Below are 26,438 nucleotides of genomic sequence, written 5' to 3' on the forward strand. Positions count from 1 at the left end.
AATTTTAAGTTTGGAATTTATGGTGTTTTCATATTGATACTAATATTTGCCTTTGCGTTTACAGGGTTGAATATCGTTTGAAGACCCCTGCGAGGCCAATAATATCTCAGGATATTGCAAGACACCGACTGGAAGAAGACCTTCAAGATGAGTTTGCAGGACAGTTTGACCACTATGGCCAGACGCCGCCGCGAACAAGGATTAAAATCAAGAATCGCGACTGGGATCGGAAACAGAAATCGTAAGGTTTTTAATGGATTTTCTGAGTTTTTCAATATTCTGCAATTTCAATATTGATTTGATAATCCAGGGATCAACCTGCTTGTTGTCGCAAAGGAATGAGCCGAATGGCTCGCTCACGAGTTCAACGTCGGAATACAATGGATTGCGCCATACTTAACCAAATGTTCATCGATGAGGAGTCTAAAAAGAGCGACAAAAGGGCTCAGGCCCTATTACGGGAGGCTGAACGCGACATGAAGCAATCGATGGTCATTACATCAGCTACAAATTATCATTCACGCGGCTCCGCAATGTTTATGAATGCTGAAAGGCTGGAGAGTATCGCTGCCTCCCCACGGAATTCTGGTGTACCTACACTCGTAGAATCATGCAATCGATATATGAGCGTATCGTCGCGGCCGGTCGGATGCCGATCATCCGCACCGCCAACCGCTTTTCTGCAAAATTTGAAGTTAGATCTTATCGATTCGAAAAAACTGAAACCACGCAAGGAATTTCATGAGACTTTTGCGAATTTGATTAAGTTGGGGAGTACAGATCGACAAGATATTAAGGTAAGGCGCTTTCTTTCTCGTATAAAAGGCAATCTGCCCATATTTCTAGCAAGAAATGATTCTAAGGAAATTTTATACTATCTTAGCCCTCGCACGAAGAATACACATGGCAAACAGAGCTAAAAGATATGATATGGCTTGAGCTGCAGGCGTGGCATGCGGATCGAACGCTAGAACAGCAGGACAAATACCTCTTCACAGCACGTCAGGGAATATCTGATCTGCTCAATCAGATTCTTACCTATAAGTAAGGAAGCAGGAAATTTCATAAAGAATTCATACCAGTAGGAGGCTTGCATTTTTCCAGGTTCAACCCAAAGTATATGCGAGGAACAAGTACGATTAGTGTAGATAGTGGCTTAGGATCTGATGGATCATGTGATACCAGCCGTTGCAGTTGTAAGTAGTCACCAACGCGATGAAAATACTTTACTAATTGCTCTTTGTTCTTTTGATATTTTTATAGCTTCCCAATCAACATGCAAGGGCTGCTTTTCAATGTACTGTAAAGACTGCAATGAACAACAATCCCACGCCCTCAAAGAGGTAGAAGAGCTTTTGACGAGATTAGAAACAGCGGAAGCTTTGTATCCGTCGACACAGGTCATGGCGGCATTCTATCCAGTTTACAAATGTGAAGCGTTTGTGGGCCGAGTCAAAGCTATGTGCCTTTGGTATAACATAACCAGACATCTCCGACTGAAGCTGATAATATTGGGGAAATTACTAGCGAGGTAAGTCTGCTAAATGCGTAAATTTTATATGTATGATGGCGCGATCTGAAATGGTCACGCTTCTTGCTAGTGATTGGGTTAATGATGAATCAATCAAAGTTAATTATAGTAGGTGTAAATTTGACCGATAATGAATGGGGCTGAAGGGCACGTTGAGTATTTTCGGTTGTTCAAATATAATTGGCAGCTAATTGTGTAGTGTTACATTGGATTCTATGAAATGGACCGAGTACGAGATTTTTTTTTTATTTCATTAAAGGTTACAAGGCGACCCTTTTAACTGGCCCACACCAATATCAGCATCAACTACAGAAAGTTCCGCATCATCATCGGCACACGAAGTTGAAGATGCATTTTGTAGCGGGAATTTCACTGAGCCAAAACCACCTCCTAAGCCGAATAATGTGCCTAAAGTGCAATTTAACCTTGTTGAAGGTCGCACAGATTCTTCAAGCCCTAGCGATAGCATTAGTAGTACAGAGTAAGTAATCAACATTTCTAAATATTTAGGCTTAATTCACTCTTATTTTAAACAACGTGCAGTTCTAATTCCGCAACCACCAAAGACTTACTTCCAAACGACAATCAATCGATTGGCCCAACGATAGGAAACTACGGAAAATGCATAAACGACGTTCATATGTTTAACGTCCAACCATTGGCTCATATTACATACGATAATGTCCAGCATTCAACTATGCTGTATCGGAAATACATTGAGAATATGTTGAAATCGCGAGGCTTAAATAAATCTTTATCATTCCTGCATCGTTTGCATAATACTGTCCTTCACAAAGCACATGTGACTTTGGAACGACCCGGAACTGAAGAGTATGAGTCTGAAATTGATTTCCTCGAGGATGATGTGCCGCAAATTGAGCCTCATATGGATAAGGAGAAAATCGAGGAATTAAGACGATATGGCTGTTGGAGTGCTGAGGCTAAGGCGATTGGACTTCCATCGTATGTCCCAACTTTTATATTTTTGTCGGTGATTCCTCTGGAAGTGATCCATGAATTTTTGCGAATGCGTTTGGAAACGAGACCGGCCAAGCCGAATCCATTAAGTTTGGAGCAGTTGATGAAGGAGTTGCGAGAGGGACTGACGCTGGCTTTGACGCACCGTGAACGATTTAATCGACATATTACCACGGCGTTGAATGATAATGAGACTGAATTAGAGAAATATAGTGCGATTTTGGATCAATTTGATGCAACTGTGAAGAAAGTTTTAGAGGTAAGTGAACAGTTTGTTTGCTTTGCATTATTTATCTATAGAATCTCGGCAAAAGTTTTGTGGTATCGTTTAATTATTTATTGATCTGAGTTGTGCTTCAGAAAAGGGTTCAATTGTATTCGCACGCATGAAGTTTAAGGACGGGACAACTGAGTCCGTTGGAGAGAAACTTTCTCCTCTATCTTTTTTGACTAACACCCAGCTGTTTTTAAAAGAGGCGACTTGCGATTCGCCTAGGGCAGGGTAGCTCATACAATACTTCAGAAATGAGCAATCCGCGATCGATATGGTGGAAAATCCAGGGAAAATTGCGAGAGAGGCGTCTTCGATGGTATAGTATCATAATTCGCGTTAATGAGGATTCACTTGCTAAGAAAGATGTGAGCATCGATGTCGATGGGAAACGGTCAAAAGGCTGACTGAAGCAATGGCGGCTTGATACGCTGGATAGTGATTTGAAAGCTCCGCGACTGCATCCAGATCAGGTCTTGAAAGAATCGAATAAAGTAACTGATCAAGACGAGCCAACCTCGCTTGCGAACGAGACAAAGGCTGTAGAAGAAAAGAATAAGCCGGCCGAAGCAAAACTAATATTGTTCACGAATTGAAGTCGTCCTGACCCACCATTAACTTTGCATGGACTAAAATAGTGAGTGGGTTTTTGATTAATGCATTTCGGGGATAGCAGATTTAAGAGTTCTTCAATTCTTAGAGATGATTTGCAACCATGTTGTGTTTGCGAATCTATTAGGCACCAACCAACCAATTAGTGGAGTTATTTTGGTTTTTAAATTTTTTTATCGTTTTGTCAAAAAAGAGTATTGTAATTAGTCAATGATATATTTACCGAGTGAATATCTAAGGGAACGAATAACACCTGAGAACCACTTTCGGCCATATTAATACAAGAGCGGAGGTGAGGCAGCGTATGATGTGCTGCGTCTGTTTTGGACGAAACTGCAATTATTCTCCTTTTTAGCTCTACGCAAAAGCAATGGTGCGATTTCCTTTCAGTCCAGAAACCGGACGAGCCATCTTCATTCATAATCTCATGTACTTTGTTGCAAAAAATTTAAATGTATTTAGTGCGATTGGAAAAACAGCCAAGTATTTTGCCATATTTTTTTTTTAATTCAAGAAACTAGCAACAAATAATAACGCCGATCACTGCTGGTACTACTACTAGTGCACACTAAGCCGGTTAAAAAGTGTTCTTCATTAGCGCTATGGGACCTCAAACTTCTTGAAAAATGTTTGACGTAGCTCTTCTGTCTTACTGACGATACATCAACTACACATTTTAGTGGGGTACTCTAAAATCAATCAGAAGTTGTAGTCAATCGGGCTGAAATTCAGGAGGTCTACAGATGTGATGGAATTCTACAGATGTGATGGAATTCTGAAAGCGAACTTTGCACCAGTCGGGAGTCATCTTTGTTTTGTGGACCGGTGTAGAGTTCTGCTAAAAAGTTCAATCCGCATCATCTAAATACTGGGCCAACGGGAATGCGATGACTTGGGGAATGTTACGACGGTGTACTTCCTGGCTGATCTTGATTCTTTGAGTCTTAACGCTGGCACGAATTTCAACCCAGGTAACGATCTACTCCGGATTTTGGCGGTGGTTGGCGATGGCTGGGATGCCGGGAGCTCCTTTTGATCAGACTGGATCTGTTTGTCGGTTGTCATTCGTGAAGACGATTACATACAGGGCTATCTTCTTGTCGGTAAGAAAAACTAATTATGACGAACTAATGGAACGCACATTTTAAGTTTGGATTGCGGCTCTAAACGGGATTACCGAGAGGACAATGAAGAAAGCTAGCAGTTTCTAATCTATGGATTTCGTCAGGATTTCCTGTCTGCTTAGGGCTTTGGTTGTCATCCACGTAAATCAACGCGTGTTAATGGTTTTTTTAATAGAATAACTGTGTTACCAAAACATGGTTTGAGGTTTGCATAGAGGTTTAACAGTAGTATTGCGGGACTTACATGCTGCATTAATTGTGAGCTTAACAAGCATTATTGGAAGGATGTTACTGATAACGAGGAGAAGAAATATCGGTAATAGAATGTAGACCAGGCGGACGTGCTTCAAGTTCCTCCCAAGGTTTTACTTCAATGTAACGCGTGATCTGGACAGATTTTGCGTCGACAAAAGTTGTTCTGTTAAAAGCTATTAGTTTTTTTCTCAATGCTCTTTTTGCGTATAAACCACTCCAAATGGAAAACTTTCTCGCAGTCAGTGTGGAGCAGATGTAGCGACGATCTGAACACCGCACATTGTTCAACACAAAACTACAAAAAACTTTAATTTGTAAAAAATGGTTTATTGTCTGTTTTCCCGTCGAGTTCACTGTCTGTCGCACAACATTTTCCTCTTATCCGTGACGCGGGCAGTGACAAATACGTGTTTTGTGACCTTCCTGCTCTGTGTGTTGGGGTTTAAGAATATATTCAAAGCATTCCCTGCTTGCGGTAAAAGACGACTAAAAGGGAACTTCACTACTACCGAAACATCAACAACGCCTAGGCTACCACCCTTGGCCATCGAAAATGATGACATTATGATCGTGACGGCTGGTCTGAATGCCAAGCTGGGCTCTGGCAACACCTTGCTTCGACATGTGACAAGGAAATCCGGTCTTGGCGATCGTAACGATAATTGTGTTAGGTTTGTGGATTTCTGCAGCTTTCATCACCTCGTAGTTAGTGGAATATTGGTCGAGCACAGAGCTTATTATAAGGTCAAGTGGGTCTCGATTGACCGATGCCGGATTTAGATTGATTAATTTGTGATCAGCAGTAGTTTTAGGGGGTGTCCGAATGTTTCAAGTGGTTAGATTGCTGGGCTGTTGTAGCGGAAGGTCACGGTTTAAACCTCACTGGTGGCGGAGGGATTTGTTATCGTGACTGTACGTCGGATACCAGCCGACTCCGCTGTATAATCTCACAGTATAATCTCGTGCGACCGCAATTTTGATTACAATACCTCCTGTAGTGTACCGTTACGGTGCTCTAACATACTTTAAAGCCCTGATCCAATATGGATTGTGGCGCCAACGATTATTAGTAGATTTAGAAGTTGTCTTCTGAGTATGCGTCATAATCTCTTGGCCGCTTGGTTTCGCTTGTGTGTTGTATCCGACGCTTCTTGAAGGGTTGGAGAGCCCGGACTCCTCAACTTTAACATCGACCGCTTATGTGACCAGCTGTCGCTCGGCAGCGGGAAAGTTATTTCGCTGATCAGACGGCAAATAAATAATAATATAAATAACCTGCCTGAGAACATTGATAACCATTGGGCTGCTATTAAAAACACTATTCTCTCAGGTGCTATACAGGTCATTACGTAATGAAGGGGCATTATAAGATCTGACTCCATCTGACTGATCGACTCCTAGTACAGGATGATAAGTAGCTGAAGGGGTGGAAGGAACACTTCACCACCGTTCTTACCCGTATGTTATTCGGAAAAGTTCCGCCTTTTGTGAATGAAATGGCTGGTCACCGTAACATGCAGATATGGACTGCTCCTCCAAATAGAATAAAAATTATCTCGGCCATCTCCGCAGAGTTATTCAGATCTGCTGCTTCCTTTTATATACACATGCTTATAATCCAAGATATTCCTCAGAGAGTGGAAGATTCCGAAAAAGGGCAACTTGTTGAGTGTGGCATATAGAGGGATATCTGCATGCTCGCAGCCGTTGCAAAGATTATAGCTAAAATTATCCTCGCATCAAGGGATTCCTCGAAAGGTTGATCGACAAGAGCAGGCTGGTTTCCGCTCTGGATTTTCATGCTTTCACCTCATTAACATTCTACAGATCTCTGGCGGCTGCCTTGACTGAAGCACATAGAGAGTTTGAATGAACTATGACACTGTTCCTCAAATTGCTCGACTACGCTGATGGGGTGTATTTGCTCTGTATCAAGTAATGGCTGTGGATTTGGAGAGACAGGCGAGCAGACTCTGATTAAAGCGACGGGCGGGCGGGTCATCGCACTCTTCCTTATATTAATGGACAGGACATTCAGGAGATTGACTAATTTGTCATTTCCGCCGAAGGGGGCACCGAACTGGATGCCGTTTGACGCATTAACAGCGCTAGATCCAGCTTCGTTGCCTTGGTTAAAAATGCATTGATCCCAACAATGAGATCATTTGAGACTGTTCTGTGCTAATGTTCTTTCTGTGTCGCCCCACCGTTACTCAAAAGTTCCAAGAATTCGTCAATACTTGTCTGCGACGTGGACACATATTAGCGAAGGACGACAATTCAATTGCTGGTTATGCCATTTAAGAGGCTACGTAACTCCTGGAGGGAATTAAAACGCATTTCAGCCAACTGTATACGATGGCACTTAGATGCGGTTGGCGCGCTATGACCATTAAGGGGTGAATGGCAACCATATATTCAGGAGAATGTACGATTCCGTAACCTATGTAACGATGAAATTTATTAGCGATATCACATCTGTGTGATTGTGGATAAAGTCCGTCTCAACTGGCTAACTTAATCCATATTAGTGAGGATAATCCAGTCTGGAAAATGTATAATAGCAATATCTATAGTAAAAAATAAGACATGGTTGACCTGCCTGAGGTGGAGCGATTACATAGGCCATGCCGCCAGACAACTACTCGAGATATCGAATTAGTGGATGCCTGGAGCTCCTTACTGTTGCAGGCCTAGACCGGACATAGTTTGTTGCAACATTGATCCAGAGCGGAAATCCGTTTCTTCTCTGTTGATCGAGAATTGATAGCCTCCAGGATGATTTTAGCTATTAGTATCCTTGCGACAATAGGAAATACGTAAATACCTATCCAACTATCACACTCAAGGCAAATGTCATGTGTTCTACCAATGTAGGTGTTGCACCGCCATACAGACTATAGAGACTTTTTCCTCCTCCTTTCTCAAAAGAGCTTGATATTGTTTGTGCCATTTAATAGGGGATGAAGATACGATTTTTTTTGTCGATTTCACTTTGCTGCCTTCTTTAGGTTCACTGTGTGTCTGCACGCCCATTTCCCGGCTATACAACTCACCTATAGTTTTTTTCCTCTCGTTCCTGGATCGGACATTGGAAAAACACATTTCTTGTGCCCTCTAAGATTCTATCGCAGTTTGTATATGGCGATATCATTCATGACCTGCGAGAAACTGAGTTATCTAATTGTGTTCAATGTTGACCCCTTCCTGAGCGTTACCAATACTAAATGACGCTTGCCACTTGACACTTTGAAGGCCATTCTTTTCTAGACCGCAGTCATTTCATACACCTGATGTACCTTTCCAAAAAATGGGGCTGCATAGAGCAACCTGGTACTCATCACTTTGGCGGCAAACAGCCTGCAGTATCTATGCAAATAGCCTCCTACGTTCGGAATTATCCTTATCAGAGTCATAATCATCGGATTTTGTCGCAAACATACTCTACGTGTTGATTAAAATTGCGTTTTGCGCCCACGTATTTGTTGGCCATTTTGGAAGTTATATGATGATTTTATTCTTATAGTGTGTGATGATGAGAACCACTTCTGCAAGTGTCAATTCAGAGCCTTAACAGCACTGATTGGTTCGCATCAATATAATTCAGCATCTTCTAGGTGCTTTGCTATTTCAACTATCGCTATGTCGTGGATTTTTTCGGAACTGAAAGATGTACACGCCCATGAGAGAGTTCGGTATCCCGACTAAATTGATAAGACTAAGGTGACCCTGACCAATGTGTGCAATAGATAAAGTCTCGTGGTTCTTTTTTAACTGGGCCCGGCAAAAGTGATCCATCACACTGAGATTAAATGCGAGAGGCATCACCACGTCAACTACTGGCCTATGCTGACGATATCGACATCATGGGAAGAACAGTCAGAGATCTACGAACTGCCTTCATCCAAATCGACCAGGCGGCGAGAAATCTTGGGCATCACATTAATGAAGGCAAGACGAAATATGTGGTGGCAATATGAGCGCCAAAAACCAAAGAGGTAAAACCGTCAAATGCCAATGGTTAAACGAGACCTGGGTTCTTAGCAAAAAAAAAGATGCGAACTTTTAGTAGCGTTCGAGACCAGAACCTTCTGAAGAATATTTGGTTCCCTGCCAGGGAATGGACTTTCCTAGCCTATATAACGGCGAAATCTATGAGCGATACCATGACCGTTCCTTATTAAGGCAACCTTAGACCGGATACCGGTTGTTGTGCGGTGATGATGATGAAGATTAAGTATATCCCTGTACGCTATGTTCCACAGCAGTAATCATTAGTTTGATGAATGTCGAGTTAGATTTAGTTTTGCGACATCAATTTTTTTCATGAAATCAGGTCTTTTGATGTCAATTTTCTTGCAAATCGGCGGAAACATAAATGATTAAGTCAAATATTTTGAAAGGATTCATAACCCTTCTGCTATCCTTTTTGATACTTAATTTGCGGTTGTTGACCAACATCTACTTCCCTTCATCGATGCTCCCGTTGCTTTTTAATGTGGATCATCGTCATTATTGTCGACGAACGCACGACATCTCCTGACCTATGCCACTGATAAACGACCGTTTTCCTTTGAGTGTCGTTTCAGGAATACTTTTATAACATTTCTATGGGCCGCGAAATTAGTTGTGGAGCGTTCGTTCCAAATTAAATTTCAGTTTTATAATTGTAAAAAATCGAAGACATACACATGTACTAAACACGACATCACTGAACTTTGATTCTTCAATTTGGAGGGTATGTCAGCAACATTATCCACTAACAAAAAACAAAAACAGAAATACAAGGCGGGAGTAGGAGTGTTGCACGTTAGTAATTCCGGAAACTTTTTAATCATTGTCGACTTTTTATTACATTTATTTGGACTTCTTTAATTGTGCCAACTTCCGCTAATTTAGATGTAAAGTTGTTGCCATCAACGTATGCAAATCGATATTAAAATTGCAAATTTGCCAAAAATATTTACTACATCGTTAAATCGACTCTTCAGTTATCGATCACCTTACACACTTTGAATAACTACAACAGTAAAAAACCACAAAAAGTTTTCAATATTGCAATTTGTCTTCAGCTCTATCTAGACTATGTCGATCAATGGGTACTCGTCGCAGCCCCTGAAGGTCACAAGAAATCAGCCCTGGAAAAAGAATGGATGTTCACAAAGCTCGTAAGCCCAATGATTCCAGGAATGCATCAGTTGGCTGCGAAAAAGTTTTGGTAAGTAACGAATTCACCATTAGAGTTAACTAATCTGCATAACGCCGAAATCATCTCCAGCCTTATTATTCGTAATCTCTTGCGAGGCATTGGTGATCGTCTGGTCAAACGTGCCAGTGAGCTTGATGGAAAAATCGATGAAACAACACATGAAGACGCCCTCAAATGGCAGCTTCTAACAATTTGTCGAGAGACACAATCATTATTCACCACAGAACGAGAACGAGCTGTGAAAGTTTTATTTTTCGCAAAAACATTTTCGCGAGACACAGAACAATCAGATTTCCACCGCGAGCATTACGATGAGTATCTGAATCGAAAAGATCCGAACGATTTCGAGTGCCCGGCACTGAAAGAGGCTTTTACATTACTTAAACGAGATGTGTTGGATGTTAGAGATAAACTTATAAAAATTATTTTACGTATCGAAGAGAGGTGTAATATTAAAAATATGTTAGAGTTAGACGAACAAGACAGGTTAGCAGTGCTTTCACGTTCTCGTGAGATCCTGCACCAAGGCTACAAATTTGGCTTTGAGTATAATAAAGACGTGATTCGGTTGTTTGAGCAGAAACCGATGTCGTGTAATAGTTGTGACGGTTGCACCTTAGAGCTGTCACTAGGAATTATAGAGTTTGCAAAAATGTGGATGAAATTCGTAACGGAACGTTGTGAACGTGGTCGAGGGGTCCGCCCACGTTGGGCTACTCAAGGGCTTGAGTTCTTGATTTTAGCATGTGATCCGCTGAACACCCGTCATTTGGACGATAAACAGTTCGAGGACCTCAAAACGAAAATGGATGGATGCATATCTCATGTAATCGGCATAATCTCCGAACCAGAGAAAACGAAAAAGAAGGCCTCGCCGCGAACTCGTAAGACTTCATCTCCTGCGACAAGCCGCTCGAGAACACCAACAAGAACTCCAATGTCTGCCGGAGTGATTATGAATCCATCCCAGCAAAAGTTCCTTCAACCACAATTCAGCTTGAAAGAGGACCATAGTGAAGTGTTATCTACAAATAGTTCAATTGATACACCAGATCTTGCACAGAATAAGGATTTCCAATCAATTACGCTTGTAGTTCCTACGATGACTACAACTTACAGCCCGGCCTTGCGACAAATACGTGTTCGAGATGCTGTTAATCGGTTAGACATGGAATTAGAGAATAAGTTGCGTGAAAGAAATCTTATCGGTCAAGTGAAAACATTAAATACAACTGATAAGATTCAGATACGAGCGAGAAGCGTAAATTTCAGATGGCATCGCGGCATCAAGGTATGTAATCTTTAACCGGAAATGTGTTTTCAGGGTTTTTTGTTGAAACTGTATTTTTACAGATTGGACAAGGTCGTTTCGGCAAAGTATACACTGCAGTTAACAACTCTACAGGCGAGTTGATGGCTATGAAGGAAATAACTATTCAACCAGGTGAAACACGTGCAATCAAGAAAGTTGCAGAAGAATTGAAGATTCTGGAAGGAATTAACCACAAGCATCTGGTTAAATACTATGGAATCGAAATACACAGGGTATGTTCAAAAGGAGCATCCTGAAATATCCTATGCTTATTTTATTTTTCATTTTTATTCTACACAGGAAGAACTGCTCATATTCATGGAACTATGCTCAGAAGGTACACTTGAATCCTTAGTGGAATTATCAGGCGGCTTGCATGAAGGGCTTGCCCGACGTTTCACCGCACAATTATTGTCTGGTGTGGAAGAACTTCACAAACACGGAATTGTGCATCGTGATATTAAAACTGCGAATATCTTCTTGGTTGATGGTGGAAACAGTTTGAAATTAGGAGATTTTGGGTCGGCTGTTAAAATTCAAGCTCATACGACAGTACCTGGGGAGTTACAAGGATATGTCGGGACCCAAGGTATGTGTGAATTCAATTTTTGTTTTGTTTTTAAGAGATACAAGCCTACTGACCTACTGGGTCAGTTATCTAGCAGACAAGAATATGTTCTATGATATTTAATGTGCCAATATTTAGTCAATATTTAGCCAATCCATAATTTATTCTGTTATTTGACGGGAAAGGTTTTCCTTTGGTTGATTCGGAACTTCGGGTTGATATTAATTCTATTGGGGATTAATAATTAAAATTAATTCGTGTGAACATTTTGAGTTCACTAGGAAATTGTGTTCACCTTCATATCATTCTTTGAATCTGTTGTAGCGATTTAAAGATTCCGTAGTGGCCAAGTGCTCTTCTGTTGATCCGCGGTAGATATTTTGTACAATCTGATCCTGTCGTCCCCATTGGTTCTTCTGTTCGTATTTTTCCTTACTTTCCAATGTGCAAATTCGGTGCAGGAAGCGATTGATTAGTTCAAACTATAGCTTTAAGCGTCGCTTTTCCAAAAATTTTCAATGATTGTATCGTTTTCATCTGCTCAACGGGGTTTCTCTGCTAGCTGTATGCACGAGGCAGTCGAGTTGAGATGAGTTGCAGAAGTTTGGTTTTCTTTGGAGATCAGAAAGATGTATATATGGGTAGCAATGTGTAAAGATGTGGACCGGCTTGGATATTTCGTCAGCACGTCGGACTTCGACTTTGGAATGCCGTACAGCAGCTGGATCCAACGCTGAGTTTCTTAGGCATTAAGTGCTTACAAAGTTTATTTCAGATAAAGTTTTCCTGCATATATGCACCTATTTGTTAATGCGACTCGGAGAAATCGACTCATTTGATCATACTCTTCAAGATCAAGTCGAGAAATGTAATGTAGTGATATCTCCGCATGCATTTTTTTTTATAAATTTGCCTTGATAGTGTTGGCGCCGGGGTCGATTTGTTAACAGGTTACTGAAAGGATCTGCCCGATTGAGCAGTAATTGGTACAATTCGCCGAACATCGTCCTTTTTCCATATGGAACAATCGCGTAAGTAAACTGGAAATTCTGGTTATAGCCTTGAAGAGTTCATGTAGAGGTTTTAATTGACCAAATCATAAAATTCCAATAGGAACTTGTAGGACCACACTGTTGACTTCCTAGATTGGTTTATTTTAGTTTGAATTTGGCTAGAAACAGTCTTTTCGCTTTTAAGTCTCAGTCATTATGTGTTATATCTATTCTTTTTCAGTACCGCGCGAAAGCATGAACCAGCGGCATTGATCGGTCCGATCGATGCAGTAGGTGTGGGGAGAAAGACCATATTGCCAAAGTGTGCAATAGGGGCCCCAAATGCTTATTGTGCGAAGGAAGTGAGGGACGGGATTACCGGCATATTGCCGGAAGTGGTAAATGTCCGGAATTTAGGAATGCTCTGACTTCAATGAAAAAATGAGGTTTATTCAAATAAAATAAACGGGGTATATGTGTACAGCTGTTACGCCCCACCAAGCCTGACACTACCTGAATTTGAGTAAATGTTTGACAGTCTTTTTTTCGACGCAAGGGATCGTAGTCCAAGGGTGATTGCTGGTGACTTCAATGCTTGTGCTCGTGAGTCGGGTAGCAGGGAAACAAATACAAGGGGCCGCAGTGTATTAGACGCTTTCGCGCAATTGGATATCATTCTGGCCAACGAAGGAAATATAGGAGAAACAGTCCGTGCAATTCATCGGCTTAAAAATCATAAGTCGCCAGGAGCCGATGGAATTACAGCCAAATTGGTTAAATATTGAGGCGACCAGTTACACCAAGTGGTTCATCCACTTGTGCTCAAGGTATGGGACAGCGAATCAATGCCTGACGATTGGCAACGAGGCATTATCTGTCTCATACATAAAAAGGGAGATTATCACACAGTGCAGCAATTATAGAGGTATCACGTTGCTGAGTACCATCTATAAGATATTCTCCGGTATCTTGCTAGGCCGGATAGCCCCATACGCTCAAAGGCAAATCAGCAACTGATCAAATTTTCTGTCTGCGGCAATCGATGGAAAAACTGCCGGAATATGAACATTAGTTTGCATTGACTCTAAGGCCGCGTATGATAGCATCGCCAGGGTAAAACTGTACACGGCCATGGTAGGATTCGGTATCCCAACGAAATTAATAAGATTGTCTAGGCTGACTTCTGGTTCGTGTATTTGGATGATGTTTTGGTCGCTTCTTCCTCAGAGTCTGAGCACTTACCCCATCTCGAGTGCATTTTTCAACGTCTCCTAAACGTAAAATGTAAATGTAAGTTTCTCCAGACACAGGTGAAATTCCTCGGCCACTTCATTTCTCCTGACAGAGAACAGCCCCGACCCAGACAAGGTGCAAGCAATCACAAGCTTCCCGCGTCCGAAAACAGTGAAGGATTTGCGGAGGTTCTTGGGCATGCTAAACTTCTATTGTTGTTTCCTGCCCAAGGCTGCCCGTTTTGAATGAGTATTTGTCTGGCCCAAAAACAAAGTATACAGGAGTGATTGTGTGGTCTGAAGAGGCTGTCCGTACGTTTGGTAAATCCCGACAACTGGCTGATGCTACACTCTTGCCATTTTCCTCGACAAGATGCACTCCTAGTCGTTTTTAATGATGCTTCTGACATCGCAGTAGTTGCTGCTCTTCACCAAAACGTGAATCAAGTCTGGCAACCGTTGAGCTTCTTCTCCAGACAGTTAAACCCTGCTCAATGCAACTATAGCACCTACGATCAAGAACTGCTCGCCGCGTACTTGAGCATTAAGTGTTCACGGACCATAAGGTTCTCACATATGCTTTGAAACAGAAGCCCGACAAAGCGTCCCCTCGTCAGTTTCGACACCTGAGCTTTATAAACCAGTTCACGTCCGACATACATCACGTGTCCGGCAGGGACAACGTAGTTGCTGACGCTTTGTCACGTGTCTTCGAGGTTAACATCCCTGCCTCATTTGACTTCACGGCTATCGCCAAGGCACAGGAAGATGACGCAGTACTTCAGAGCCTCAAATCCAACCCCAAACCTAACTCCCATCTTCAGCCCGAACCTCTCTCTCTGCTGCGAGTACTCGGAAAAGGGACCCCGACCATACATTCTGGCCACCTTTCGCGAAGAAGTGTTCCACGCAGTTCGCGACTTAGTGCATCCAGGCATCAGGACGACAAATCGGCTAGTCACCGAAAAACACTTCTGGTCCTCCATGAATGAGGACATCAGCTCCTGGGCCAGAGAGTGCATCGCATGCCGGAAGTGTAAGGTCACCAGGCATTTAAGAAAAATAGTGGGCTCATTTCCCCGCACTACCAAGCGGTTCTACACCATACAGCTCGACATCGTAGGCCCTTTGCGAGACTCGCACGGTTTCAAGTATTGCTTCACAATCATCGACAGGTTTACGCGGTGGCCTGAGGCAATCACTCTGAAGGACATTACGGCGCAATCTTGTACCGAAGCCCTCTGGCGATCTGTCGATCCCTTACTTTGGTGTCCCTGCAGTGATCGGGAATGCAATTTGAGTCCACCCTTTTTCTCGGAGTTAGGTAAACTCCTGGGATTCAAACGCCAGCAAACTACGGCTTATCACCCGCAATCCAATGGGATGCTAGAGCGTTGGTACCGGACGCTGAAAGCCGCCGTTATGGCTCGCGACGATCCGTCCTGGACTCAGGTCTTTCCTCTCGTCCTACTTGGCCTTCGAACAACCCGCCGAGAGGAATTTGCTGCCAGCCCCGCGGAGCTGGTATACGGGGAGAATCCAAGGCTACCAAGTGATGTGGTCTTCGACAAGAGATCGGGTCTCACAGACTCAGGATTGCGGCGCGTGCTGAAAGACAATCTCCACCGCATTAAAACTACACCTCCCACCCGACACACATCCGTACCTGCCTGCGCTCCCAAGGAGCTGGACACGTGTACGCACGGTTCCTGGTCAGGACGGATGCTGTCCGGAAGCCGCTGCAGTCTCCATACGAAGGCTCGTACTGTATTCTCGAGCGGGGAGAGCATTTCTTCCAGCTCAGGATCGGGGGACATAAAAAAGCTGTCTCCTTATCCAGGCTGAAGCCCGTTTGCGCCCCAAACCAACGTCGCGTTCGCTTCGGCGAATGATGGGGAACGCAGTTCCGGGTTTAGTCGCCGAAACCCCTAGGTTTCATCTGGGGGTGGAGTGATGTGGCGCAGCAGGGTTAACAACATTCGAAATTTAGACCGGATACCGGTTGTTGCGCCGTTGATGATGATGTAAATTTCTAATCAACATCGGGGCAGTTTTTTGAAACAAAGTGCTAGGAATTTAGTAATCAGCAGGGTCACATGTTATTTCAAATAAAATCATAATAAGTTCTGAACATTAAATGCACTTTTCACATTTGATAGTTTTCAACAGTGATGACGATATTTATAAAGTCTGTTTCCAATAACTTCAACAAATCTAACTTTTTTATTTTCAGCTTATATGGCGCCAGAAGTCTTCACGAAAACAAACACCGACGGACACGGACGCGCAGCGGACATTTGGTCGGTTGGGTGTGTTGTAATTGAAATGGTATCAGGCAAGGTAAGTCTTTTGGCCCAACTCTTACAATTTTTCAATGCTCATTGGAACCAATTCCTTCTAATTGCAGAGACCCTGGTATCAATTCGATTCGAATTTCCAAATCATGTTCAAAGTCGGAATGGGCGAAACACCTGAAATTCCAAGCAGTCTCTCACAAGAAGGCTGTGAATTCTTAGAGAATTGTCTCCAACATGATCCAAAGAAAAGGATGACAGCTTCTGAGCTGTTGCAACATAATTTCTGCAAAGTAAGTGTGTCTTCTTTTTGGGGAGTAAATTTTTGGGATGAATTCCATGCTGTATAGGGCTTTGTAGTTTTCAATGATTAGTTTTACGCTCAGATTATGACAACGCATTTCTTATATTTCAGTTAATATATTTAATGTATTTTTTATTATCTTATCCAGGTTGAACTAGATGAAGACACAAAACTGACCGTTACAGAACCCCATATACGACGATCCTTCCGACGAGGGAATAAAACTTAAAACTAAGGCAGCTCCATTAAAAATGACTTAACTTAAAGTGAAGTGAATCTATTGTGATTCTATTGATTTTGTTTTAATTATTGACCTCAGGTATAATTTGTAACGTGGAAGTTCCACGAACTCGTAAGGCGAATCAAATACAATTGGGACCTTTTGATTTTATATTGCCACCATACTTAATTCCAATCGGGCCTAGAATATATTAAATAACTGAAACAGATTTCGAGATTGGAACAATCTTCCCTGAGACAAATAAAGTGTATTGTTGCTTGTTATGTACCTTAAATATTGCACATGCCTAGATGTAATGTACATTGGTGATGAAAATGTTGCATTTGAAGTTATGTACCGCGTGTACTTATTGTATAATGACGATGGCTAGTTGAGATATATTTGTAATAGTTTTTAAATGCATAAGTTCTAAATATACAGATGTTATCTGTTTTACAAGGAAGTTAAACGAATAAGAAACTGCTTACTATTTAGATGTGTAGTTGTTCTTCAGCTTCAAGATTTTCAGCATTTTTTATTTGCATTGGAAGCGGGTGTACATTTTTATGAACCTAATCACGGTAAAATAAACAAACGAAGGATTGAACTGGTGAAATAGCTTCTGCGTAATAAGAAAGTCATTGGAACTGGGAAGGGTGCACGTGAGGCTACATGATACAGTAATCATTGGAATTCGAAAGGCGGACTGCAGTCTAAAAAGTTCCCTAGTCAAATCTATCAAAAGGATGTTGAGAAAATCTGAGCGCATTGCATAGGGGCTCTGTTGCCTTGCGAAAGTACCTGAAGTAGAGCGTAGCGTACGCCGTAACAAAAGAAGCATAAGCCTTTCCATACCGCAACTATTTCGCTATCATAGACCCCATCACCAAACGGACGCTAATGGTAAGTTCCTCGTTCACAATGATGCATAGCTGAAGAAGTGGAAAGATTCTGAATCGCATAATATCCAGCGATACAAAAGTAATTCTCGTGGATGATATGGCAAGTCACCGCAAAATGTGGATAAAAAATGTTCCTCCAAACAGAGGTGAAATTATCTGTGCCATGAGCGCATTCACGCAGAGCAAAACCGCCGGTCCTGACGGTTTCACTGCGGAATTTTTCATTGTACCCCTACAATTTCTGCACTACTAATTACACCCACTCGTAAGTCCTGGGAATCCTAGAACTTTCTCAATGGGTTGGAGGAGGGAATGATGTTTGAAATTCTAAAAAAGAGCATTCGCCTCGAAAGTATGACCAAAATACGTCGAATACGTAATCGACAGAGACCAGACTGGTTTACGACTGTGATTACAGTCTCCAGATTATTTTGGAGCAATGTGGGGAGTTTAGACACCAACATGTTCCGTGCCAATGCTCTCTCTTATTATAATATGAGATCAGTACATGGTAAGTGGCCACCAGCTCCAAGCTTTGATCAACTCATGTTTGTATAATTTTATCGGAATACTCCGGCCTGGGGCAAGGAATGAATAACACCGCCGGTTAGATCAGGGGAAAAGATAAATAAAGTCGTTAAAAACAAAATGGTTGTGCTGGGAGATCCTAAGCGCCAGCCCCGGTCCTGTCGAGAAATGGACGGCGTCAGGACGTAAATAAATTAGTCCGAGCAAAACAAATTCATGCCTGCCCATTAAATATTGGCACCCTCACTGGAAAGACCGAGGGACTCACAAGAGCTCTTCGGAGAAGGCGCATTGATATCTTCGTTTTACAAGAAAGCCGGAATTGTCATCTCAGAGCGTTCCCGTGATGCCATTCAAGAAGACCGGCTGATGAAGCCCACCATTATATCAGTTGATCACACTATATACTTTTTCACCGCAGATTCACCACAGACAGGTTGACCTGATGCCGAGAAAGATGCCTTTTATAATGGGAACTGTGAAGAGCTGCGGAACTACTGATGTAATGCACATAATGTGCGTTTATCTATGGACAAACATTGTGAGAAGCACTGTCCTCTTTGGATTTCTGAATCTGGAGAAGGCGTTTGACCGTGTACCACACGAACTCATCTGGTATGTTCTACGACAATACCTAGTGCCAGAAGAATTCGTGCGTTGGGTTAAGTTGCTATACCACGATCTGAAAAGAAAAGTTCGAATTTTGGCGGGTGTGTCAAAACCACTTTGTGGCTCTGTCGGTGTCAACTAAGTGCTTTCTCACCACTCCTCTTTCTTCTTATTATGGACACTGTCAGTCATCCACAACAGAGCCCTCCGTAACACCCATAGGGGGAAATGGATGCGCAATAACCGCAGCTAACAGATGTCCTGGAGATGATGATCTTCACAACCACCTGAAGAACATTATCATTGACACGACCACAAACATACTTGGCCCCAGCCACAAGAAAAGTCGGAACGGCTGGTTTGACGATGAATGTAAGCTAGCAAAGGAACGGAACAATGCTGCATACCGAGTAATGTTGCATTGTTAAAGAACGCGGGCACGCGCAGAGACTTACCAAGAACTCCGTCGAACGCAGAAACGATTTTACAGACAACAGAAGGCACCCTGAGAGAACCAACAGGTCTGTGAACTGGAAAAGTAAAGAGAGCAACTGCACCAGACGCAGCAGTTTTACCAACAAGCCAGCAGGATGGAAGCCTTATACATCTCGATGCTCATCCTACCGAGAAAAAGAGGGGAATCTAATTTCCAACAGAATGGGAATATTGGAGCCATGGATTGAGTATTTTAATCAACTGCTCAACAACTAAAATATCGATGAGTTGGAGGTCCTGCCAACTGAAGATGACATGCAAATGCTGCCACCACCAAGGATAGAAGAAACAGTCTGTGCAAACCACCGGCTTAAAAACCATAAGCCGTTATGGGGTTGCACCGATCGTAGAAAAGTTGCGAGAGAGGCGTCTTCGATGGTATTGTCACGCAATTCGTGCTAACGAGAATTCACTTGCCAAGATTGGTCTGAACATCGAAGTCGATGGTCGACCAAAAGGCAGGCCAAAACAACTGTGGCTTGATACGCTGAATGGGGATTTAAAAGCCTCGAGATTGTACCTAGATCAGACATTCGATAGAGCCAAATAGAAACCGATCACGACGAGCCGACCCCGGTTGTGAACGGGACAAAGGCTAAAGAAAAAGAAGAAGAACTACACCAAGTGGTTCATCAATTGATGCAGCGAATCAATGCCTGGTGACTGACACATAAAAGGGGGGAAATTATGCAGTGCAGAAATTATAGAGGTATCACGTTGCTGAGTACCATCTATAAGATATTCTCCTCTATCTTGCTAGGCCGGATAGCCCCATACGCCCAGAGCATTATTGGCCCATACCAAATAGGCTTCACTCCAAGCAAATCAGCAACAGATCAGATTTTCTCTCTGCGGCAAGCGATAGAAAACTATTGGAATATGGACATCAGTTGTACCATCTCTTCATCGACTTTAAAGCACCTATGACGGCATAGCCACAGTAAAACTGTACACGGCCATGAGAAAATTCGGTATCCCAACGGAATTAATAAGACTGGCTAGGCTGACCCTGACCAATGTGCGAGGTCAGATAAAAGCTGGAGGATCACTCTCGAGACCATTCAATATGAACAACTGTCTAAGACAAGCCCTGGAGAAAGTGATTGACGATGCAGACTTAAATGCATGAGGCACCATCCTCATCAAGTCCACATAACTACTGGCCCACGTTGACGATATTGACATTATGGGAAAAACAACCCGAGATGTACAGTCTACCTTCATCCAGATTGAGCAGGCGGCTCGAGATCTTGGGCTGCACTTCAATGAAGGCAAGACAAAATATATGGTGGCAACATCAGCACCGAAAATCAACCAACCAACAACATCAAACACTGGTCAAACGGGAAGAATAAAGATAGGAGACTACAACTTTGAACGTTGAAAATTTCTCCTATCTAGGGTCAAAAATCACAACCGATAACAGCGCACACGGTTGTTGTCAGCCAACAGAGCCTATTTCAGCTTACAAAAACTGTTCCACTCGAAACGTCTCACCATAGGTTTAAAGCTCTTACTGTACAAGACAATGATTTTGCCAGTCCTCATGTATTCCTCGGAGACTTGGGTACTTAGCAAGAAAAATTGCGAACTCTTGACCGCGTTCAAGAGAAGCATCGTCCGAAGAATGTTTGGCCCCTTACATGAGGATGGACGATTCCGTAGCCTACATAACGACGAAGTCTATGAGTGATACTATAACCGTCAGGTGGTGGATAAAATCCGGTTCAATAGGTTACGGTGGGTGGGTCACTTAATCCGTATGGGTGAGGATGATCTAGCCCAGAAAGTCAATAAGGGCAATATCTATGGTAGAAAAAGCTTTTAGGGACGTCGAATTGGTGGGTTTTTAGTTCTAGTTTGCTCCATATGTCACTTTCCCTTTGCAGATGAGCCGAGTTATTGTTTAAATGCATTGCATAGGAGTCTTAATTTGTTCTGCTGGGATTCCTTACTATTCTGTTTGTTTTGGAGTTTCCGCGAATGTCGAATCTGATTATTCTGTGATTCAACATAGAGCTCTCAACTCAACTCATTCGACACCCTTCAATTCTTGATCAGCCTTCGTTTATCACAGTATTCCCTAGAGTTATGTCTAGTAACTTTAGTTTAGTGATGATCACGAATGTTGGAATGTCGGGTAGGCTGTATATTTCCAATTAATTGCTATTAATAAATTCAAGAAGGAATTCACATATTCGATTAGTATTGCTGCTTCCTCAGGCTTCATGATGGACGTTAGCATCGCAGTCGTGAAGTAGTCGTATCGCCTTCTTCTTGCAGAAATTCACCAGTCTACCGACTAGCTTCGGTGACACCAGGATGTCGTCTTCTGGGAAGTAGCCCGATACCGCGACAAGTTTGCCCTCCGGCTTCTAGATAAACTTGATCAGTCACAAGATCTCCAGTCAAGAACTGTGAATTTTAAATTACGTTTAAGAAAAACGCAAGCTCTTGGTTTCTCGGAAGAGGATTCGCAGAAATACTTGCACTTCCTCTTGCAGACCACGAATCTGGCCCCGGTACCACTGGGGCTCTTTAGTCAGCACTATTCTAATGTTATCCTTGCAGGTTGCCCTTGCAATCACTGTAGATGCAGCTCTTGCATGATGGAGGTTCACCCGGGCTATCGTCCATGGCTGGCTGGCCCACCCGCCGAATAACTTTCATGTTCGAAAGGGTGTCAGGCCTGCGTATCCCGATACTACGTCGCAGACAAGTGTTCAGAAAGGTTAAGAGCTTTTGAGTAACAGTGGGGGTCACTTTCCATGTGCATCTTCCATACATTAGCTCAGAACAATCCCAAATTTGATCTTAGTGCTGGAATAACTATATTTCCAGATTTTAGACAAGACAGCCAAAACGGATCTGGCTCTGTTAATTCACCAAGCGACACAGTTCAGTGCCATCGTCGGCAGAAAAGGTGTTTTCTAGATATATAAATTGATCAACGCTATCGGTGCTCTGCTCATTAATGCGGATAGGAAGAAACGATGGCCCACCAGACTGAGAACCTTGGTTTTGTTGGCGTTTATCTTCAGTCCGACTCTATTCCTTTATATCAGATCAGTAGAAGTAATGAGATGGTTTTGAAAAAAGACTAGCCTCTGTGTACAACAAATGTACATTTTGTTGACCCATTTGTCACTCAAACAGGATTAAAATAAGATGTGCTGGTCCCTACTCTTTTCAGTTTAGTACTTGGGCATGTAGTCAAAAAATTCTCCATTGACACCAGATATGTGCTATTATGTAAATCCAACCAGATACTGGCATACACTGACGATATTAATATTCTATCCCGATTTTGTTTCAGTTCGTATGGAAGATGAGTGGCGTGTCAGGTATAAAAAGAAGTCGATCATGATACTACAGCAAGACGCCATTGGGGTGGTTATCTACAGCGGATGGGTGGCGTTAGAATACGCAGAAGAATATTCAAAGGAAAATTGAGGTCAGTTGGAAAAGTGAGAAAACTCCCTCCCCGCAGTCGACGGCGATGGTAAAATCAAAATTAAATATCAAAGAATCAGGGAGCGGTGGCTGGACCTAGACAATTGGAGGTAAGTTTTAAGGAAGCCAATGCTCTGCCCTGCCCTGCTGCGTTGTGAAGACAACAATATCCACAGGGACGGTACAATTCTGCAAAAGATATATAGCAAGGATTCAAGATGAACAATAGTACAATACTAGTGGTTTTCATTAAGAGCGTTAAATGCGGTAGCTACACGTTAGCGTCCATTAGTAACTGGAGGTATATCTAACCTTAGGCTTCATCTTCGGGAACAATATTAGAAGACCTGCAGATTGCTCTAGTGCTATGGGACTGAGATAAGCAAACCCAGGTGCCGTGCTTGGATATATGTATGCATTATCTAGTGATAGAGGCTCAACTTAGGAAACAGCAACAACCAGTAGCTAGAGAAAAACGAAAATTGTCTAGACGTTACACCCATAGCTTCCGAAGTTACCCTAGTATTCTCCTTCCATCTATTTGGAAGGGAAGGGGGAAAGGGTGCGGCAGCATAACTTCCTTTTTTAAAATGCGCGCCACTCAGTTAGTTGATGTCATAGCGGAGCGCTAATGGTCTCGTTCAAGAGGGGATACTGTAAAGTTTTGTCCCGACACGGTTCAGTCGCCATCATGCGTTGGAATAGTGAGCAGCGTGCCTTTGCCGTTGAGGTTTACTTTTCGAGCGGATGTTCGGTTATTGCAACACACCGTGCATTTCGGAATCGCTTTAATTTAGCCCCGTTGGCTCCCGTCCCAGACCGCAAATCAATTGTTACATGGGTCACTACATTCAGACAAACTGCAAGTGCGACAAAACGCAGAACTGGAATCCCTCTTCCCGTTAGATCACCTGAGAACATTGAAGCAGTGAGAGCGTCAATGTTGCGATCGCCACGGCGTTCTGCGGGCAAACACGCATCTGCCCTTGGACTATCCGGTCGTTCTGTGAGAAGAATTCTTCGTGATGATCTTCATTTTCATCCCTATAAGATGGCGATAGTGCAGGAACTTTCAGAACGTGACTTCAATTCTCGGTGAACGCGTGTGAGCTTCTTCTTGATGTCGTTCTCGAGGGTGCTATTGTTTTTTTAGCGATGAAGCCCATTTTCATTTGTGTGGGTCGGTTAACAAACAAAACATGCGCTACTGGGCTGACACCAACCCTCGAGAATTGTATCAAAAGCCTTTGCATTCACCCAAAGTCACAGTGTGGTGTGGAATTTCCTCAGCTGGAATTATTGGTCCCTGTGAATTCGGACCCCTATGTAAACATGCTACAGAATTTTTTTTTCCCACGGCTAGAAAATTTGGATTTGGGGGACACTTGGTTCCAACAAGACGGTGCAACAGCACACACTAAAAGAGCATCGATGGCTGTTTTGAGGGAACACTTTCCAGAGCGCCTTATCTCAATTAGAGGCGATTTGGAATGGCCGGCACGTTCTCCCGATCAGTCCCCTTGTGATTTTTTTCTATGAGGTTTTTTGAAATCCCGTGTTTATGTAAACCGTCCAAGAACCCTGCAAGATTTGAAGACCAACATCCAAGAAGAAATTGCCAACATAACACCTGCTATGCTAACAAGAGTCATGACAAACGCCAGAAATCGGTTTACGCAATGTATGGAGAATGGGGGACGTCACCTAATAGATTTGATCTTCAAAACAATGTAAATAAAAACTTTAGACATGTACCTACATTATAAAAAATAAATAAATATTTTCCGATGCATACAATAGTTTTTATTGAGTTTTGAAAAAAGGAAGTTATGCTGCCGCACCCTGTACAAGCGGGGTTGTGACCACTGGACTGGAACAGATGCTGTTTACACCCGATCTGCTGAATGAGGCGATACCGATGTAGATTCTAGGACCCTATAATATCACTGATAATGAAGAAGCGAATAGATTAGTCCATAATAGGTGTGGTAATACAAAGGTGGTATCGAATACGGCTTTTGACGTCGTTATTAAGATTACTTTGAAGAAGATGCTCGGAAGAATTCGCACAGCCCGGTTGAAATCTTGTCTCGAGAGAAAATTCTTTCTGAAGGAATTTGAAGCGGCTGAATAGAGACACTGAAATTCTATGAGGGATTCTAACGGGGGATTGCTGTTTAAAGTATCACTTGGCTCGTCAATCTGTTCATAATAAAAAGAGAGGTGGGACAGCTAGCACTTCGTTCACAGTTCCTCGGCTCCGTGTTTTGAAGTTAGGGAGAAAACGAAATGGAAGAAGTTCATTGGAAGCTGTGCGCTACATATACCATAGATCCTTCTCCTGGAACCGCGTTGAAATTCACTTAATTAATTCTCTTGAATGATAGGACACCATCGATTTTGTCTTCCTTTCCATAAGGACCCAAAACAATTAATAAACTTTTAAATACCTTGAAACTTGTACTACAAACTTCCTGCTTTTATCTCCCCTGGAAACCCATCTCCCAACCAAAATGACTTTAATAAATTATGCACACAACTTGAAAGCTTTGCGACATTACCTCAACGATTACTATCAGGAACATGATGAAAAATGGCATACCTTCCCTTGTATGCTAATTCATCCAAGCATAGCATACAAGAATTTCCGTTTTGAATCCTGCACCATATTTACATCCATATAGAGGCAGCTGAACAGGAAGGAGCCTGTTTTCCCGTGGAAATCTTTCTCCATATTTGAAACATCAGCAGCAGTGGCAGCATCTTGAACGTCAGCACACAAACCTGACGAGAGAGTATCGCAAGAGGAGTGCATAATATCCTTGTCGTTGGGATCAGACAAGCGTTATCACCATCTACGAGATAATATGCCTGCCTGCGCTCAAACCTTAGCCCGGTTGCTAGTAAACGTTTCCTCCACATTAACCTTGTAAGCCGACACGGTGGTGCAGGAGTGGTGAAGCGTCTAAGTTGCATCCCCCAACAAAAAGCTTGGGAACTTTATACAAAAACGAGTCAGGGTTGAGAGCACCACCAGGCACCGCATAGTCCCTTAATGACCTGTTAATTAATGAAATGATCCACCGCCAAACATTAAATATCAAGATGATGCTCTCTGAACGTATAAAACCGTGCGCCGTGTTTTATGTGGCGGCCAGGAGGTGGCAAGGACAAGAGCAAGGATAAATGTGGCTTGGTAACGAAACCGCCGGGATGTTAGTGTTCTTTTAATGTAGAAAGTTAGACGAATTCTAGATGAGGGAAAAAAAATTTGATGTAATTTACATAATGAGATGTTAGCGAAATGTTTATGGCGAAGGCAAAAAATATGGCGAAGGTTCACCAAGTCTTGGAAGTTAATGAGGAAAAGAATATGCTGAGCTGTATGAAGCTGATGTTGGACAAAGCATCCAATGGTGCTTCTGATGAACTTCTAATGAGTGCATTCCAGTTAACTGGTCGCGAAACTTTTTCTTCACCAGAAAAATGCAGAACTAAGCAAATGGCATTTGTCAGGGTCTGTTTTTCAAGGAGACTGAACTAGGGCTC

General features: G+C 42.6%; 1 protein-coding gene across 2 annotated transcripts in view; it reads left to right on the forward strand.

The window, feature by feature from the left end:
* The window catches only part of LOC119657285 (mitogen-activated protein kinase kinase kinase 4), a 50,093-nt gene extending 32,697 nt beyond the window's left edge, over positions 1-17,396 (forward strand). For both annotated transcript variants that reach the window (XM_038064130.1, XM_038064131.1), the window contains exons 2-15: positions 65-241; positions 311-797; positions 884-1,044; positions 1,105-1,196; positions 1,264-1,531; positions 1,791-2,012; positions 2,075-2,768; positions 9,844-9,989; positions 10,050-11,271; positions 11,334-11,525; positions 11,593-11,881; positions 16,318-16,424; positions 16,492-16,671; positions 16,831-17,396. In XM_038064130.1, coding sequence (XP_037920058.1) covers positions 65-241; positions 311-797; positions 884-1,044; positions 1,105-1,196; positions 1,264-1,531; positions 1,791-2,012; positions 2,075-2,768; positions 9,844-9,989; positions 10,050-11,271; positions 11,334-11,525; positions 11,593-11,881; positions 16,318-16,424; positions 16,492-16,671; positions 16,831-16,911 — 4,318 coding nt within the window. In that variant the 3' untranslated portion in view covers positions 16,912-17,396. The remainder of the gene's footprint in view (positions 1-64; positions 242-310; positions 798-883; positions 1,045-1,104; positions 1,197-1,263; positions 1,532-1,790; positions 2,013-2,074; positions 2,769-9,843; positions 9,990-10,049; positions 11,272-11,333; positions 11,526-11,592; positions 11,882-16,317; positions 16,425-16,491; positions 16,672-16,830) is intronic.
* Positions 17,397-26,438: the final 9,042 nt, after the last annotated feature.

The sequence above is a fragment of the Hermetia illucens genome, chromosome 5, assembly GCF_905115235.1.
Source record: "Hermetia illucens chromosome 5, iHerIll2.2.curated.20191125, whole genome shotgun sequence".
In the NCBI taxonomy this organism is placed as follows: Eukaryota; Metazoa; Arthropoda; class Insecta; order Diptera; family Stratiomyidae; genus Hermetia; species Hermetia illucens.